This window comes from Coregonus lavaretus, assembly GCF_964263955.1.
Source record: "Coregonus lavaretus genome assembly, chromosome: 25".
Lineage (NCBI taxonomy): Eukaryota > Metazoa > Chordata > Actinopteri > Salmoniformes > Salmonidae > Coregonus > Coregonus lavaretus.
The window spans coordinates 37,126,678-37,146,444 of record NC_140012.1 but is presented as its reverse complement, the minus strand read 5'-3'; the positions used below and the strand labels follow the sequence as shown (position 1 = coordinate 37,146,444).

General features: G+C 41.7%; 1 protein-coding gene and 1 pseudogene across 3 annotated transcripts in view; one reads left to right on the top strand and one right to left on the bottom strand.

The window, feature by feature from the left end:
- Window positions 1-2,016: 2,016 nt before the first annotated feature.
- rab23 (RAB23, member RAS oncogene family) lies at window positions 2,017-19,598 on the bottom strand. Of its 2 annotated transcripts, none has more exons than XM_084142305.1 (7): window positions 19,084-19,598; window positions 12,364-12,604; window positions 8,016-8,101; window positions 7,097-7,253; window positions 6,841-6,923; window positions 6,649-6,741; window positions 2,017-5,686 (listed from the first exon to the last, which is right to left on the bottom strand). In XM_084142305.1, exons 2-7 carry the CDS (start codon window positions 12,516-12,518, stop codon window positions 5,553-5,555), a joined length of 708 nt encoding a protein of 235 aa, XP_083998431.1. In that variant the 5' UTR covers window positions 12,519-12,604; window positions 19,084-19,598; the 3' UTR covers window positions 2,017-5,552. The 2 variants fall into 2 exon arrangements, with proteins under 2 accessions (XP_083998431.1, XP_083998430.1); XM_084142304.1 differs by lacking the exon at window positions 19,084-19,598 and adding an exon at window positions 16,999-17,777.
- Window positions 16,090-19,767, top strand: part of LOC311100901 (DNA primase large subunit-like) — a 115,152-nt pseudogene continuing 111,474 nt past the window's right edge. The window contains exons 1-3 of the transcript in view: window positions 16,090-16,165; window positions 18,133-18,239; window positions 18,441-18,547. The product of the transcript in view is annotated as a DNA primase large subunit-like (transcript). The remainder of the gene's footprint in view (window positions 16,166-18,132; window positions 18,240-18,440; window positions 18,548-19,767) is intronic.

Genomic DNA, 19,767 nt, shown 5'->3' with positions numbered 1-19,767 from the left:
TCAAACGTGACTCGTAGCCGATGTGAGTAAGACCTTTAAACAGGTCAACATTCACAATGCCGCAGGGCCAGACGGATTACCAGGACGAGTACTCAGAGCATGCGCTGACCAACTGGGTAGTGTCTTCACTGACATTTTCAACCTGTCCCTGACTGAGTCTGTAATACCTACATGTTTCAAGCAGACCACCATAGTCCCTGTAGCCAAGAACACTAATGTAACCTGCCTAAATGACTACTGACCCGTAGCACTCACGTCTGTAGCCATGAAGTGCTTTGAAAGGCTGGTCATGGCTCACATCAACACCATTATCCCAGAAACCCTAGACCCACACAATTTGCATACCGCCCCAACAGATCCACAGATGATGCAATCTCTATTGCACTCCACACTGCCCTATTCCACCTGGACAAAAGGAACACGTACGTGAGAATGCTGTTCATTGACTACAGCTCAGCATTCAACACCATAGTGCCCTCTAAGCTCATCACTAAGCTAAGGACCCTGGGACAAAACACCTCCCTCTGCAACTGGATCCTGGACTTCCTGACGTCCTTCCCCCAGGTGGTAAGGGTAGGTAACAACACATCTGCCACGTTGATCCTCAACACGGGGGCCCCTCAGGGGTGCGCGCTCAGTCCCCTCCTGTACTCCCTGTTCACCCATGACTGCATGGCCAGGCACGACTCCAACGCCATCATTAAGTTTGCCGACGACACAACAGTGGTAGGCCTGATCACCGACAACGATGAGATAGCCTATACGGAGGAGGTCAGAGACCTGGCCGTGTGGTGCCAGGATAACAACCTCTCCCTCAATGTGAGCAAGACAAAGGAGATGATTGCGGACTACAGGAAAAAGAGGGCCGAGCACGCCCCATTCTCATTGACGGGGCTGTAGTGGAGCAGGTTGAGAGCTTCAGGTTCCTTGGTGTCCACATCACCAACAAACTATCATGGTCCAAACACACCAAGACAGTCGTGAAGAGGGCACGACAAAGCCTATTCCTCCTCAGGAGACTGAAAATATTTGGCATGGGTCCTCAGATCCTCAAAAAAGTCTACAGCTGCACCATCGAGAGCATCCTGATTGGTTGCATCACTGCCTGGTATGGCAACTGCTCGGCCTCCGACCGCAAGGCTCTACAGAGGGTAGTGCGTACGGCCCAGTACATCACTGGGGCCAAGCTTCCTGCCATCCAGGACCTCTATACCAGGTGGTGTCAGAGGAAAGCCCTAAAAATCAATGACTCCAGCCACCCTAGTCATAGACTGTTTTCTCTGCTACCGTACGGCAAGCGGTACCAGAGCGCCAAGTCTAGGTCCAAAAGGCTTCTTAACAGATTCTACCCCCAAGCCATAAGACTCTTGAACAGCTAACAAATGGCTACCCAGACTATTTGCATTGTCCCCCCACCCCCTCTTTTACACTGCTGCCACTCTCTGTTTATTATCTATGCGTAGTCACTTTAACTTTACCTACATGTACATATTACCTCAATTACCTCGACTAACCTGTGTCCCCGCACATTGACTCTGTACCGGTACCCCCTGTATATAGCCTCGCTACTGTTATTTTACTGCTGCTCTTTCATTATTTTGTTAAAAAAAAATTAGTTATCTAATTTTTACTTAACACTTATTTTTCTTAAAACTGCATTATTGGTTAATGGCTTGTAAGTAATCATTTCACTGTAAGGTCTACACCTGTTGTAGTCGGCGCATGTGACAAATACAATTTGATTTGACATCAAATTTGACATAAATATGTGCTTTATGAAGGGTGGCATAAGCACCGCTTAATAAAGGCCATATAAGTAATTCAATTGAGGCTTCACAAAGGATTTATAACCCTGTCATACATCTTGGTAGAGCATTGCAACACCAGGATATTGGGTTCGATTCCCGTGACCACCCATACGTAAAAATGTATTCACGCATGACTGTAAATCACTTTGGATAAAGGTGTCTGCTAAATATTACATACTGAACAAAAATATAAATGCAATATGCAACAACATCAACGATTTTACTGGGATACAGTTCATATAAGGAAATCACTCAATTGAAATAAATAAATAATGATCTAATCTATGGATTTCACATGACTGGTAACTGACTGAATTATAAATGAATTTAAATGGTCAATATAAACATTGTATTTTCAGGAGACAAAAATTATTCAACCATAACACGTTTACAAACAGCATCTGTTATAAAGGGATGGAGTGTGATTTACAATATTTACTGAGCAGTCATCTTTAAAACAAAATAGTTAAACATATTTTTGTTTTAAGATCCATAAAGAATGAGGACAAGGCATTGTGGCATTGGACCGTGGTTCCACATTCCTTCACATGGAAAAAAAATAAAATAACATAAGGCAAGCATGTAACTTTTCATACAACATTTACTGATATATAAACAAATAGGCTAAATTGATAGAGAACTTTTTCTATATACAGTAGAATGTACTTATAAACATGGGGGCCATTTTGATTTGTGAATAGTATTAATGGGTGACTAGAAGTTATTATGAAGAGCACAGTATAGAGACAATAATGAGACTTTTTTGTTTGTCTTACAGTGAAATGAGAGCAAAAATGTCTTGCCTCAGAAAAAGTCAACATAGCGGTTAGAGAGTGGTAACAGAACACTATCCAAGCATGATGCCTAGGCGAGAAAATGAAGACATTACAAAGCTCTCCTCAGAGCATGACAGTAGTTCTGTTCATCATTTAAGAACATTCAATCAAGAGACATTCAATCATGGAGATGTTTTCACTTAAAAATACAAATTGGATATTTATTTTGTAAACAAGTGTTTATTTCTCCCAAAATTAACGTAACAAATATAAAATGTAACAAATATAAATCTTAAGACTCAAATATGAGCACATTAAAGATGTTACCATTGATTGTACCACAGTAGAAACACAAAGCACATATTTAAATGCAGCAATATGTAACATGTAAACAATTTAGATTGCTAGTATCCTATGAAAGTGTTAAGACCAAATAGTGGGCCAGTTACAATGACCAGTACAAACACCTGTGCATGAATTGTGTGCACTAACCAGATAAAGAGGGATATTAATGAGTTGTATGTTCTGTGTAGCAAAACCCTCTTCACTGGCTCATCCATCCTATAAGTTCACAACATTATTTAACTTCGTGACTCAAATAGTATTTCCTCATATAACAGCACATTCTACTAGTCTGTTGTAATTCAACTGCAAAATCACTCCAACCTTTCTCTTTAAAATATGTACATTTCTTACAACAATGAAATAAGCTTTAGAAACTATTTGGCACTATGTTAATGAAGGTGTTAAGCAGCTCATTGTTAAGATTCATATAAAAATACCTTTCAGAACAGGATGAATAATTATGTCTGAGTCTTGTAGGGCTCTATTGTCGGCTGGCGTTGAGGAGGTGCAAGCATCAAACGCACATTTGTTTGCAATTTCGTCATGTAAAAACTTGCACTGGCATTTTACCGGTCTAACATCAGTTGCTTGCGCTGAGGTGGGTGGCAATATTTGAAGTGTGTCCTTAAAAACAATTTCATGAGTGCTATAGGTACGTTTTAAGATCCACAAACAGAAGGTGGGGCGGCAGTTAGCCTAGTGGTTAAGAGCGATGGGCCAGTAACCGAAAGACACGCTCCTCCAAACTATTCAGTCCTCCTATAATGCCATAACGGCAGATTCTTTTGAGAATCTGCCTCGCACATAGGCAACGATTCAATTGACAGCAGCCTAGTATTTTGTATAGACTTGCGAATGTTATGTGTAAAGACATTTAGACCACGTGTGCACAGTGCCATGGAACAAGAAGCGATTTATGATATAACGCTTCTGACCCGATCCTATTTAGAAACATTGTTTTTGGTTTAACACAATACATAAAATACCATAAATACACAACTTGAAGCCACCACATATTTAGCCATGGAGCACGTTCTGATTGGCCAGTGAGGGGCCAAGCCTCAACCTACAACATGTTTATTCATCAAAACCAAGCCCTTTCGCGCCACAGCCAGCTACTGCACCAATAATTCCGGTTGTGAAAATAGCAAAAATATTTGACACATCCCGAACCTATAATGCTACCGCCAGCGCTAAGACTTACCATTGCGTTAGGCTTGTTAAAATAGAGCCCTTAGTCTTTATTCATGATACACACGGAGTGTACAAAACATTTCCATGACATAGACTGACCCTGTGAATACAGGTGAAAGCTATGATCCTTTTTTGATGTCACTTGTTAAATCCACTTCAAATCAGTGTAGATGAAGGGGAGGAGACAGGTTAAATAATTATTTTTTTAAGCCTTGAGATGGATTGTATACGTGTGCCATCCAGAGGGTGAATGGGCAAGACAAAAAAATATTTAAGCACCTTTGATCAGGGCACCGGTTTGAGTGTGTCAAGAACTCTAACGCTGCTGGGTTTTTCATGCTCAACAGTTTCCTGTGTTTTATCAAGAATGGTGCACCACCCAAAGGACATCCAGCCAACTTGACACAACTGTGGGAAAACATTGGAGTCAACATGGGCCAGCATCCCAGTGGAACGCTTTCAACTCCTTGTAGAGTTCATGCCCCGACAAATTAATGCTTTTCTGAGGGCAAAAGGGGTGCAACTCAATATTAGGAAGATGTTCCTAATGTTTTGTACACTCAGTATATTGAACCATATTCCATTAATAATTTAGAACAAATATGGTACAAAGTAATCTGTATATGTCTTACAATACAAACATTTTGCACAGATGAACAGTCAAATGCACAAATGGTCATCTATAAAAATCACATAATATGAACGTACAAATACGCCTTGTTAGTGAACTAGAATGTAACCCTCCCCTACACCATGTTGAAGGGTGTAAATGGGGAAACCCTGCCACGCCCAACTACAATTTCCCAAAAGATCTGCTTCAAGCATTCCATTCATGCTACAACATAGCATCTGTGTTGGGTTGTAGTACCCATTACAGCCACCAGAACCACTATTATTACTCTTGCCATACTTGCGCTTTATATTTCATACATCTATCCATGAGAAACGAAGGCTGCACTTGATCTGTAAAGATGCTCAAAAGGCATGGTAGTCACAATACTCAGGTGCATATTAGATCTACAGATGTTTGATCTTAATTTGACCAGTATTGTCAGAGCAAATATAATCCTGCAGCAACAGGATTTGAACTTTTTGTGTTGCTTGATCGGTGGTTAGACTATTAGCTGGCCAAAATTAGGCTACATGAAGTGCAATACTGTTAATATAACTGTCTTATAAGTGCAGATTTTTTGTGAATTTAAGTCCATCATGTAGCTCATTTGCAGGGCACTTCTCAGCAACAAAAGAGTGATCAAATTAAGACCTACACCTGTAGGTTATGCTCAAATGTATATATAATACCATATCCTATGCAGACTTTGGTCAGTGAAAGAATGTACCCCCATAATACACAGCCAATCATCAATCGAGACGCTTACACTCACACATGGCAGTCAAAACATACAGTATTGTAGGGAATGGATTAATTCTAAAGAAGGCTGCAGCTACCAAAGGGGTTTTTGCTTTTCTTTGTCCTCTGTTTGTTGGGTCGCAAGCTGATGACTTCTCGGCCGTTGCTGGAGTTCTGACTAGATAGGTTACTACTTGTGGTGTTGAAAACTCCTGTTAGGGTAGAGATGTGTAGATGTGTTAAGTGATACAACTTTAAATGACTCATTGCTGACACACAAAAGTTCTAAGAGCACTCTTATGAGATCCCTTGGATGTCTATGAGCGTGGTCTGAAAAGCTAAGAAATTGAGAATTATAATGAATACCGCTTTGATATCATTCAAGCAAACCACACACCCGTGAGTCCAAATCTGCACTTCACATTTCTATATAAAACACATTGTCTTTACTGATGCGTAGACATTTAGGCCTTCGTGTTGAAGCCAACTAGAACAATTTGGACTGCAAACACGGCAAACATATTTAGCAACACCGGATGCATTCTAATGTTGCTATTATTCGTTGCTGTATGCTATTTAATGTACGGTATCAATCCACAATGGACCAGGACGGGAATATTCCGTGCCCTCCAGCCGAATTAGAGTTGATAACGACCGTCAATAGCCTACACAACTTGTGACAAACTCACGCAGGTATTAAGCCATGGAGAACACTGATTGGCCAGTGAGTGGTCAAGCCCTTGTCACACCTAGAACTTATTTATTCATTCATTCATCCAAACCCGGGCCCCTTTCACGCCACCGCCAGCTATTGCGCTCATGATTCCCGCTGTGAAAATAGCATAAATATTTCTGACACACCCACAACTCTGAAAGCCACGCGAGAAGATTTACCATTGCGTAAGATTTGTTCAACTAGAGCCGGGAGATACAGATTTCTTACTCAAACTTTTGTTTTTTTAGGTCTTATGTTGTATGAACCCCACATTTTTCATGAATGTTGTCATGTTACCAAATGTAATTGACAATGTATAGTAAAGATAAAATGAGAGGGGGAAGATCCTAAATGCAAACTATCTTTGCAGAACAAGACAAATCTCTCTGTGGCACTGTCCATTCCAGTGCCAGAGGTCTGTACTGACTGGAGACTTGACATGGTTATCAGGATGCTTACCAATTTTATTGCTAGTTGTATGGACTACCTCGGGCTCCTCTGCTGTTTGCCGCTTCAGTCGCTGCAGATACTTATCTGCTAGGTATTTGAAAACTGAAAAGAAGAAATGTCATTTTTTTATGATTCCCATTGCATTCTTCCTAACATAACAGTTATTTACCTGGTCAGTTGTACACGTTTTCTTTGACTCACCTTCATTGACATTGAGGTCCTCCTTTACGGAGGTTCGGTAAAACCTCAACTTGAGCTTCTTGGCCAGACCTTCTGCCTCCTCACTACAGTACCAGGAGGAAAAGAGAAAGGGTTACTGGTCAATTCTGCCATGCTTGATCATGTCTAATCAAGATGTCTGTTATCCAAGCCATGCATCTAGAAATGTCCATTTATTTATCGATATATCACAACAGGCCAAGTTCAAGAAGGCAAATGGGTCTAATGGAAGTGTTACTTTTTGATCACCGTGTCATCCAGAAGGTCAATCTTGTTCTGCACCAGGACAGTGGGGATGTTTCCCACCTCGATCTCCACCTTCTCCCACCAGCTGCTGATGGCCTCAAACGACCCCCTGTCAGTGGTGGAGAAGACCAGTACACACGCCTGGGCACCTGGAGCACATCATGCATGGCTCAGTAATGTATACAGCCATGTCATTGTGGAATGCTCTGCCACCAGAGGTTACTCAGACAAAAAAAAAGCAAGTTTAGCTTTTAAAAAAAAAATATATACATTACAAAAAACATACCGTATCACAGCCCCTTTCCACTTTCTAAAAGATCTAATTTAACTGTACATAATTATATGAATAGTGTGTAAATAGTATGTCTTGACAATAGATCATTCTTACTTTATTTTAAATATTATCTTATGTTGTTCTTGTCAACAACTGTTCTGTACTCTAATGTAGGCTATTTAATGTTTTGTGTGGACCCCAGGAAGAGTAGCTGCTGCATGTGCAACAGCTAATGGGGATCTAATCAACCTAAACGTACACGGGGCAGCATGGCAGCTGTCACCACAATGCTAAGAAATGCTGGATCCTCAGTTATTTGTTTGTACATAAGAAGAAGCTTTCAAATCAAATAACTGATTTTGTAATGGGTTTTTTTAACGTATTATTTGTATTGTTGAAATTCCATACACTCCAGTTTGCATTTCTTGTGTTAGGAGAGGGTGTAGCTGCCTGGGACATACAATAACAGAAATACAATATGGACATGCTAGTTGAATCGTTCCCTGTGAGGTCATCTTGGTGCAGTTTCACAGCTGAATCCATACTGAAAAATGACCTGTTGAAAAGTGAAAGGCTGTCTTTCTGGCAGACCCAGTGGAGGAGGTTCATGTCCTTCCCTGGGAGGGAGGAGTCTTACCGCGGTAGTAGGCCTTGGTGATGGCGTCAAACTCTTCCTGCCCTGCCGTGTCCCACAACATCAATCTCACATCTTCATCATTCACTCTGTGGAAAAAAAGGGGGTTTCAATACATGGTATTGTGAGTTTCTCAATGTATAGACAGAGCAGTATCAAATGTATACATTTCTACTTGACTGTCATATCAAACTATTCATTCAACAGTTCTGCGCTATATGTTATAGGCGAGATTGACGCTCAGAAGACTGTCCTCCACAACTTTATTGTTTTATAAAAACAATGCTTCAAGCCTTCAGTGAGCGCACCTCCATCTGACAATTGTTTTATTCAATGCAGTTAGAGTTTCAATGTTTTCAGGGTTTCTCTGAGAATTTCCTGAGAATATCCATGCTTCCGCGTACATCTGGGCACTGCATGTCCATTATCTGTGACCGAAGCCATTGTCACGCCATATTAATAAACAACTATCTGAATGAAATACCGCTTGACACTTTACATTGGAGTTATGGGTTTGCCTCACATTTGTTAAGCATAAAAACAAGAAAATAGACTTACTGGAAAAATAAAGAAAATGTGTGCTTTTGGGCCAAATCCTTAAGGACTCTAGGGCCAAAACACAGTTAACTAACAGTTTCAGTTAGACATAGATGCCAGGTATCTCTTATAAAACAACGTGTTAAGAGAATAAAGAGATCGTCTGTGCAGCCAAAATGCATGTACAGTTGAAGTCGGAAGTTTACATACACTTAGGTTGGAGTCATTAAAACTCGTTTTTCAACCACTCCACACATTTCTTGTTAACAAATTATAGTTTTGGCAAGTCGGTTTGGACATCTAATTTGTGCATGGCACAAGTAATTTTTCCAACAACTGTTTACAGACAGATTATTTCACTGTATCACAATTCCAGTGGGTCAGAAGTTTACATACACTAAGTTGACTGTGCCTTTAAACAGCTTGGAAAATTCCAGAAAATGATGTCATGGCTTTAGAAGCTTCTGATAGGCTAATTGACATCATTTGAGTCAATTGGAGGTGTACCTGTGGATGTATTTCAAGGCCTACCTTCAAACTCAGTCCCTCTTTGCTTGACATCATGGGGAAATCAAAAGAAATCAGCCAAGACCTCAGAAAAATAATTGTAGACCTCCACAAGTCTGGTTCATCCTTGGGAGCAATTTCCAAACGCCTGAAGGTACCACGTTCATCTGTACAAACAATACGCAAGTATAAACACCATGGGACCACGCAGCCATCATACCGCTCAGGAAGGAGACACGTTCTGTCTCCTAGAGATGAATGTACTTTGGTGCGAAAAGTGCAAATCAATCCCAGAACAACAGCAAAGGACCTTGTGAAGATGCTGGAGGAAACAGGTACAAAGGTATCTATATCCACAGTAACACGAGTCTTATATCGACATAACCTGAAAGGCCGCTCAGCAAGGATGAAACAAAAATAGAACTGTTTGGCCATAATGACCATCGTTATGTTTGGAGGAAAAAGGGGGTTGCTTGCAAGCAGAAGAACACCATCCCAACCGTGAAGCACGGGGGTGGCAGCATCATGCTGTGGGGGTGCTTTGCTGTAGGAGGGACTGGTGCACTTCACAAAATAGATGGCATCATGAGGAAGGAAAATTATGTGGATATATTGAAGCAACATCAAGACATCAGTCAGGAAGTTAAAGCTTAGTCGCAAATGGGTCTTCCAAATGGACAATGACCAAAGCATACTTCCAAAGTTGTGGCAAAATGGCTTAAGGACAACAAAGTCAAGGTATTAGAGTGGCCATCACAAACCCCTGACCTCAATCCTATAGAACATTTGTGGGCAGAAATGAAAAAGTGTGTGCGAGCAAGGAGGCCTACAAACCTGACTCAGTTACACCAGCTCTGTCAGGAGGAATGGGCCAAAATTCACCCAACTTATTGTGGGAAGCTTGTGGAAGGCTACCCGAAACGTTTGACCCAAGTTAAACAATTTGTAGCCAATGCTACCAAATACTTATTGAGTGTATGAAAACTTCTGACCCACTGGGAATGTGATGAAATAAATAAAAGCTGAAATAAATAATTCTCTCTACTATTATTCTGACATTTCACATTCTTAAAATAAAGTGGTGATCCTAACTGACCTAAAACAGAATTTTTACTAGGATTAAATGTCAGGAATTGTGAAAAACTGAGTTTAAATGTATTTGGCTAAGGTGTATGTAAACTTCCCACTTCATTTTTATTTTAGTGGTCACTCAGGACAGTACGGTCCCCCAGATCTCTTGGTATGGCTGCTATTGTATGCACCTCGTCGGATTGTACTGCATATCTGTAAGAGATGTACTGTGTATTTTTATGCATCTTAATATACATACTGTATGTATATTAGGGATGTGCACAGTTATTTGAATATCCGAACGGACGTTAGTATTTGAATACTTGTGAGTATTCATTTTAGCGAATAAATTAAATTAAAATATCCATGTGACATTGTTACATACAAGGACAGACATACTATGACATTTCAAATTATTAATTTAATAAAACAAACTTTTCAATGTATTTTTTTTTAAAACGGTAGCCGACCGGTAGCCTTCACCTGTGTAGTTTGTTGTTTATGTCGGCCAATCAAAACAGCAAAGACGCTCAATGTGGAGCAAGTGGAGTGAGAGTTCACTAATGCAGTGCAAGATGGAATAAAATTACGGAATTAAAAATTAGTGAAATTAGAAGGAGTAGGCTACAATGAGCAACCAACAGGTAGGCTGTTGTTTTATCTGAATGGGGTTGGGGAGAAAGCGCAGAATGTAGCCTTAATTAGCCTAGCTAGCTATAGCTGGCTAGCTTAGCTGGCTTACCTAGGCCAGGGTTTCTCAAAAATAGCATACAAGGAGTTTTACTATGACTTGGGTCGCGCATGGGGGTCCGCAGTGGTACTGCAGGAGATCTGTAGCCAGATCTCAAAATATATATTTTAAAAAATGATCCCTCCCCCCATGAGTACTATTAACAACAGGTTAAACACATTTTGGCCAAGGAATCCATGAAATAAATTTAGAGTGTGTAACACAATAAAATGTAATATTATTAATCTACAATTTATGTTCTTAACCCTGGGCAACATGGGCCTGAGAGGCTCACAGGGATATTGGTAACCAGCGTACTCCACCAATTATTCATTTTTCAACTCAATATATATTTATTTATTTGTTACATAAATGCACTGTAATTTCAGCTTTGAAACAGGAACGTTTTCTTTCTGCCTCGTGGAAAAATGTGTAGAATTGCAGGATATTCGTGTTAAAGCTGCAACAACAAAACATCTCAAAATATGTAGAATTACAGGAAATTAGCTTGAAAACTGCTAAATGTTCTCTCCGATGCCAAGAGGTTTGTCCAGCCATGCACTACCCAAGACATAGTAAAACAACTTGTATGCTATTTTTTATTCTCACTCGAGTTGTGTACAGATTATGAGGCGGTCCCTGATTAATTTGCAATCCCAAAAGGAGTCCCCGGCACCAGAAGGTTTGAGAACCCCTGCTCTAGGCTACTCCAGTCAACACAGGCACTGTTATATGGGATGATAAATAACATGGTGTCTGTAGCCGAGTGGCCTTGACTAGTGGCTACTACATCTCTCTATCCTTTGGGGCGGCAGGTAGCCTGGCGGGTAGGAGCGTTGGGAACGGTTGCTGGATCGAATCCCCGAGGTGACAAGGTAAAAATGTGTCTTTCTGCCCCTGAGCAAGGCAGTTAACCCACTGTTCCCCGGGCACGATGACGTGGAAGTTGATTAAGGCAGCCCCCCGCGTTGGACACATTTCAGTTGAATGCATTCAGTTGTACAACTGACTAGGTACCCCTCTGTCTGCTCCTCCCATCTCACACACATTGGTCCCTCTGCAGCAATCGAGCGCCAGCTTCTCCCTCACGCAGAAGTGCTCAGGTTAAAACGTAAGTTTCAAAAACCACATGTATTATTTCATATTCAACAAAAGTTCATTACATTTACATTTGAGTCATTTAGCAGACGCTCTTATCCAGAGCGACTTACAGTTAGTGAGTGCACACATTCTTTTTTTATTTATTTTTCATACCCCCCGTGGGAATCGAACTACCAACTGAGCTACATCCCTGCCGGCCATTCCCTCCCCTACCCTGGACGACGCTGGGCCAATTGTGCGCCGCCCCATGGGTCTCCCGGTCGCGGCCGGCCACGACAGAGCCTGGATTCGAACCAGGATCTCTAGTGGCACAGCTAGACCACTTCGCCACTCGGGAGGTTCATGATACTATTTGAATAGTGTATAGGCTATGTAAGACACACTAACAATGGGAAATCTCCTTACAGTAGCTGTCTCTCCAGGAAGTCAACACCGATGGTCTTCTTGTAGTCCTTGGTGAAGATGCCCTTGCAGTAGCGCTGGATCATGCTGGACTTCCCCACCGCACCGTTGCCCACCACCACCACCTTGATGGCCACTTCCATGTCCTCCTCCAACATGGCTGTGTGTTGCTGGGCTTTCCTCACACTTCCAGGCCGTCTGGTGTTGCTTTAGGAGGGCTGCCACTGGATCACTTAAACACCTCCTGGTAGAGACAACGATAAACCGGACTTTTAAGGTCTTAACATTGTTATTTTCTCTGCACAAAACCCTTGTCGTTCTGCAGTTCGAATATCCAAGTTACAGTCTCACCAACTGACGAGCCCAGCCCACATAAAAACATCCCTCTGTTTGTTCAGCAATATGATGTATTATGTTTGGATGAGGAGAACACTTTCTACCTCACTGCTCCTCAGTCTACCCATAAAACCCTCACTAGCTGGCCCTCTGTTTTACAGCCGAGTGTAAACACTAGCTAGTGCATCCCGGCTGCAGCCCTCTGAGGTAACGTCAGCTGATGGTTACATGCTACAGTCAGCTACACGTCGCTCAGTTACTGCCTCCATAGCTCTGCTCCCACACACTTTTCCATTAGGTAGCTGTCTGGGCCAGGCCGCCAGGGTCTGGCTAGGAGAGGGTGTAGCTGACGTGGCAGGCATTCAAGAGAGGAGAGGTAGCTGCCTGGGCCTGGCTAGGAGAGGGTGTAGATGCCTGGGCCTGGCCCTCGCTAGGAGAGGGTGTAGATGCCTGGCCCTCGCTAGGAGAGGGTGTAGATGCCTGGCCCTGGTTAGGAGATGGTGTAGATGCCTGGCCCTGACTAGGAGAGGGTGTAGATGCCTGGCCCTCGCTAGGAAAGGATGTAGCTTCCTGGGCCTGGCTAGGAGAGGGTGTAGATGCCTGGGCCTGGCTAGAAGAGGGTGTAGATGCCTGGGCCTGGCTAGGAGAGGGTGTAGATGCCTGGGCCTGGCTAGGAGAGGGTGTAGATGCCTGGGCCTGGCTAGGAGAGGGTGTAGATGCCTGGGCCTGGCTAGGAGAGGGTGTAGATGCCTGGGCCTGGCTAGGAGAGGGTGTAGATGCCTGGGCCTGGCTAGGAGAGGGTGTAGTTGCCTGGGCCTGGCTAGGAGAGGGTGTAGATGCCTGGGCCTGGCTAGGAGAGGGTGTAGATGCCTGGGCCTGGCTAGGAGAGGGTGTAGCTGCCTGGGACTCGCTAGGAGAGGGTGCAGCTGACATGCCAGGGATTCAGTCTTGTTCCAGATGACTAGGATATGCTGTTTTATGGGAATTTACATCTTACATCTGAGCAGGGAAAAATCCCCACAACCACACCCATGACAGTCTGCCAAAACCTCTTGCATGGTAATGTGATCGACAACGTCACAACATGTTGGCCTAAAAGTATCAGCTTGGTAGCAAAATAACACTAGAGGCTAGTGCTATGGGTCTATCATTATCATTAGCGTAGATACAAAAACAAAACATTGTGTTCACAATGTGAAAAGCTCTGGTTTGACTTAACCTCAACAGACTATGCAAGGAATGTCTTGTGGATCTGTCCAGGGTTCCACTGACTGCACACAAAGCGAAGGTAGGCCTTTTTCCCCCGAGTTTAAACTCTCAGAGATGTTTGTTATCCAACATCAGCTAATCCTATTCATAAAGTGGATGATCCAAGATCCAAGCCACACTGTAAACAGGCTGGCTTCTCAACCACAACGAAAGCTACAGTACCAGTCAAAAGTTTGGACACGCCTACTCATTCAAGGGTTTTTCTTAATTTTTACTATTTTCTACATTGTAGAATAATAGTGAAGGCATGAAAACTATGAAATAACACATATGGAATCATGTATTAACCAAAAAAGTGTTAAACAAATCAAAATATATTTGGGTGGTCCTCTGTGGCTCAATTGGTAGAGCATGGCGCTTGTAACGCCAGGGTAGTGGGTTCGATCCCCGGGACCACCCATACATAAAAATGTATGTACACATGACTGTAAAGTCGCTTTGGATAAAAGCGTCTGCTAAATGGCATATTATTATTATTATTATTATTATTATATTATTATTATTCAAATAGCCACCCTTTGCCTTGATGACAGCTTTTCACACTCTTAGCATTCTCTCAACCAGCTTCACCTGGAATGCTTTTCCAACAGTCTTGAAGGAGTTCCCACATATGCTGAGCACTTCTTGGTTGCTTTTCCTTCACTCTGCCGTCCGACTCATCCCAAACCATCTCAAATTGGCTTGAGGTCGGGGGATTGTGGAGGCCAGGTCATCTGATGCAGCACTCCATCACTCTCCTTCTTGGTAAAATAGCCCTTACACAGCCTGGAGGGGTGTTGAGTCATTGTCCTGTTAAAAAACAAATGATAGTCCAACTAAGCCCAAACCAGATGGGATGGCGAATCGCTGCAGAATGCTGTGGTGGCCATGCTGGTTAAGTGTGCCTTGAATTCTAAATAAATAATAATTATAATAATATGCCATTTAGCAGACGCTTTTATCCAAAGCGACTTACAGTCATGTGCGCATAAATTTTTACATATGGGTGGTCCCGGGGATCGAACCCACTACCCTGGCGTTACAAGCGCCATACTCTACCAATTGAGCTACAGAGGACCATAAATCACAGACAGTGTCACCAGCAAAGCACCTCCACACCATAACACCTCCATGCTTTACGGTGGGAAATACACATGCGGAGATCATCCGTTCACCCACACCGCGTCTCACAAAGACACGGCGGTTGGAACCAAAAATCTCTAATTTGGTCTCCGGACCAAAGGACAAATTTCCACCGGTCTAATGTCCATTGCTCGTGTTTCTTGGCCCAAGCAAATCTCTTCTTCTTATTGGTGTCCTTTAGTAGTGGTTTCTTTGCAGCAATTCGACCATGAAGGCCTAATTCACACAGTCCCCTCTGAACAGTTGATGTTGAGATGTGTCTGTGACTTGAACTCTGTGAAGCATTTATTTGGGCTGCAATTTCTGAGGCTGGTAACTCTAATGAACCTATCCTCTGCAGCAGAGGTAACTCTGGGTCTTCAATTCCTGTGGCAGTCCTCATGCGAGCCAGTTTCATCATGGCGCTTGATGGTTTTTGCGACTGCACTTGAAGAAACTTTCAAAGTTCTTGAAATGTTCCATACTTACTGACCTTCATGTCTTAAAGTAATGACGGACTGTCGTTTCTCTTTGCTTATTTGAGCCGTTCTTGCCATAATATGGACTTGGTCTTTTACCAAATAGGGCTTTCTTCTGTATACCCCCCCCCCCCCCACCTTGTCACAACACAACTGATTGGCTCAAATGCATTAAGAAGGAAAGAAATTCCACAAATTAACTTAAGAAGGCACACCTGTTAATTGAAATGCATTCCAGATGACTACCTCATGAAGCAGGTTGAGAGAATGCCAATAGTGTGCAAAGCTGTCATCAAGGCAAAGAATCTCAAATATAAAATATATTTTGATTTGTTTAACACTTTTTTGGTTACTACATGTGTTATTTCATAGTTTTGATGTCTTCACTATTATTCTACAATGTAAAACATTTTTTTTAATGACTGGTTGTGTACCTACTAACCAAACCATGTCCCATTATCCAGACTGTCACAAATTGCCATGTTGTCAACACACAAGCCAACACAATACAGACTAACCAAACAACATGGAAGATTCTAGGTAGATGAGGCTACTAGGCGACTGGAACGACCACAGATTGAGTTACAAAGTAGAGCCTCTCCCACAACGTCTCATCAAAGGTAACTGAATACAGAGCTGGCTGTAACTTAGCTGCAAGCAAGGACACACCAGCTTCATTTACCATTCGCTCCGATTTTGCACAGACTGTTGAAATGGCATGCACTTATATGAATTTAGCCCAAACTGCAGCTGACACAGTAAAGCTTGCCAGAACTTGATGTTCCACTGTATAAAAACGTATTTCCTTGGCTACATTGACTCTTCAAATACACTTTGCTTGTATAGATTTAGCTTAAAATCAGACATTTGTCTTAGAGGAACGTGCTGTTATGTCTAGACCTACCTGTAGGCTGCATAGTTAGATTGTCAGGTTTGTCACTTTGAAGGAACACACTGGTAACCAGGCATACACATCCACAGTGCTCGTGTAAACACCCCACTAAGGTCACAACATGACTTCAAACAACATCAATATACCTATTATTAACGTCTTCATTAAAAACTGCTTGGTACTACGGCCTACTTTAAATCAGAAGACTGTTAATTGACAAATTGCCAGAACAAGAACAGCATCTGCTGATGAGGTTTACACTTTAGAATGGCACTACTCGACATCATCATCACCAGGGAATGCTGCATGCAGTGAGCTGAGAGAGGATGGGGTCATATTGCAAAGGTGACTTGCTGATAAGTGTTTGAAAAAATGTGTTTTTTAAATCCACGAAATAAGATGTCAGATTCATGATTTTATAGTAGCTAGCTAATCATGTTATTTGTTCAGAAGCTGTCCAACGCTTGATACAAAGTCTTACTCATGAGGATCAATGAAACAAAAAATATAATTAACAATATTGTATAATTTCGAGTGATACACTCGTAACATTTCTCTTACCTGCATCCAGTTACATGACCGTCTGGCTCTTACAGCTGCAACAGGCAACAAACAGCACGAGACTAAAACAAAATACAATTGCTGCGCAATGAAAGAGAATAGCGCCTGTGTTTTTATTTATTTACCAAACGAAATATAACAAGCTATAATAAACTGTAACGTAGTAACAATCAAATCGTTGCAACAATTTGTAAAGCTAACTTAGCGAGCTAGTCATGTAACGTTAGCTAGCTAAAGAACGATGGATTGTCAGGTCTCCACGTTCAGCTAACTTTCGCTAGCACGTCTCCTTGTAGGCGTAGCTACGAATAGCAGCTAGCTGGACTTGTTAGCACTTAACACTCTAGTTTATGTCATAAATCACAATAACTAGCGACACAACAAGAGGAGACGAACATCCACGCTTTTCATCGTTGTAACAAGTCGTCTAATCCTATTTCACAAAGCGACAACTTTAATTCAATAAATTGTTGTTGCCTTGCTAGCTATATTTGCTTGGCTCTCTCCCACAGCTGCAGTCCGGTTGCTATAAACGCTTTTGGTTTCCGGTAGCAGAAGCGCAGTTCACTGCAACTCAATGGGTCCGTTTCTGAACTACAGCGCCTGTAAAATAAATTCCTCCTAGTTGATCTTGAGTGTGTGTGGCTCGGTTGTGTTGTGACCATCCTAGTGTCGCTACTCCCCTAGGTACTGATCTATGGTCAGTTTTACTAGTTATATTTTCTATCTACCTTGGAGTTTGATTGAAACGTTGTTCTGATCCTAGATGTATGGTTAGAGGTGGAACAATGTCATGAGAGGCGGAATCGGAGTGTTGAAACCTGTAATTATGTCTTGCAGACTTTCCAACACTTTCCAAGGCCCTGATTGGGTTTCTCCCGTTTGTCATTTTCCCACACTGTGATTCGAACGCTCTGTGGCACAAATCAAGAGTAAACAGAAGCAAATCTAGCTCTCTTGATAAAACAAGTAAAGCGAGTTACCGGTAAATTGTTGGAATTGTAGAAATTGCTTGTATTCACTAACTTATTGTTTAACTTGTGAAATCTGAAGACGTAAACCTGTTCATATTGACAGTGTCACCTATATATACATAACATTACATGGGGTTTTGATCTTGTTTTGTCATTCCAGTGTTGAAGACGGTTGAAAACCTTGCAGTGAGCTATGTGAAAACATCTGAACAATATACCAAGAAACTGGATGCAGAGTTCTCCAACTTGAACTTTCCCTACCAAATAGTACAAAATGATGCGCAATATGAATCAAATCGAGACATTCAGAATTCCATAATAAGTACATAAAGAAGATATTAATATTGTGTATTGACTTAAAACTTTCATCAAAGGTAACCTGAAAACACTGGTGAATTGCTGGTGGTGAGGAAGAGCTTGAGATTGTAATGGTTTCTTTTGGGATGTTGAGATTATTTCTTTTTAAAGCCCGCTAAGGGTGACAGGAAACCTCAGATTGGCCCCAGTGAATATGAGAAGCGACGAAAGGACCACATCTCCCACTTCGTTCTCCGGCTTGAATACTGCCAAATAACGTCTAGGAGTAAACCATGAATAAAGTCTAGCGAACCTACCGGTTCCAAGTGGAAAAAGCATCTACTTAATTTTTTCCAATAGAAATAACACCATTCTCCATACACTGTAATTTACAACTTGATAAGAGCTATTGATAATAGCTAGGTAAATTAGTAGTCTGTTTTGGATAAGAGAATTGTAAATATAAATGACACTTGTTTTAGATCTATTTGACCTTATCGCTTGCGACTAATGTGAAACCAGTCATATGGCAGCAAACTGAAGTTTATATTTCCCACACTGTTTATGAAATGCTGTGCCATTATGAAGAATTGAAATTGTACGGCCTTTTAACTTGCAGGGATGGGAACTCTAACGTCTTAATTATAGGCTACCTGACTTTCTGTCTGCTATTTTTATCCAGTTAAATATTAGCGACTATCAGTATCGACTGTCAGTATGCAGAGTAACCACACATATTCAACTGCCAATTTACTGTTGGTTCCCTTCAGTTGGTATACATTATTATTCCATTTAATTATGTTGTTTCATTTACCTTAATTTTCTTCCTCTGTAAATTCCGTCATGGCCGTGTGGTTGTTGCTGAGGATCTTTACTAACAGTTGATATAAAAAAAAGACATGTAGGCTAATTAAATCATTATGGAGCGTAGACCAAACCGTAACAGTTAGAACCCAACGCATGGCGCAATACTTGGCTGTGTCATCACACAGCTCCCTGGTTAGTGCAGGCAATAGACGAGGGTATAGCCTACTATTGTACACTGTTCTAACTATTATACTTATATGTACACTAATCTTCCAACATTACCATGGGTTGAAGAACTGAATGTGGCAATTTTCAGAATGAATCAAACCACCGTTTTCTTTCTTTCGTGCGGATCTTCGTCAGGTCTTTCATTGATCCCTAAAACTCTGAACCGTTCTCTTGCTATACTCTATTGTCGTCAAAATTCGAACTAAATGGTACACCGTATTTAAAGGGATGGCTTAAGATAAATGTACTGAAAACCCTATTGAATGAAAACTCCACGAGAAAATCTTGTCCAGCAAGTAGGGCGGTTTTCAGCGGTAGAATAACATTTTTTAAGAACTCGCAAGGTAGCCACACCTGCAGAGGGCGTTACGCGACTGAATACGGTAAGTCTGAATACCAAATACTGAGAAGTGAGTAGGAAAGGCATACATTCCTAAATCGGAATCGGGCCCTTATTTTGTAA

Bases quoted from the DNA above. Each gene is read 5' to 3' on its own strand.
- rab23 (XM_084142305.1), bottom strand. From the start codon at position 12,518: ATGTTGGAGGAGGACATGGAAGTGGCCATCAAGGTGGTGGTGGTGGGC. The intron at 6,742-6,840 runs GTGAGTCAAAGA...TCTTCTTTTCAG, and splicing joins GGACCTCAATGTCAATGAAG to TTTTCAAATACCTAGCAGAT. The intron at 5,687-6,648 runs GTAAGCATCCTG...CTACCCTAACAG, and splicing joins TACAACTAGCAATAAAATTG to GAGTTTTCAACACCACAAGT.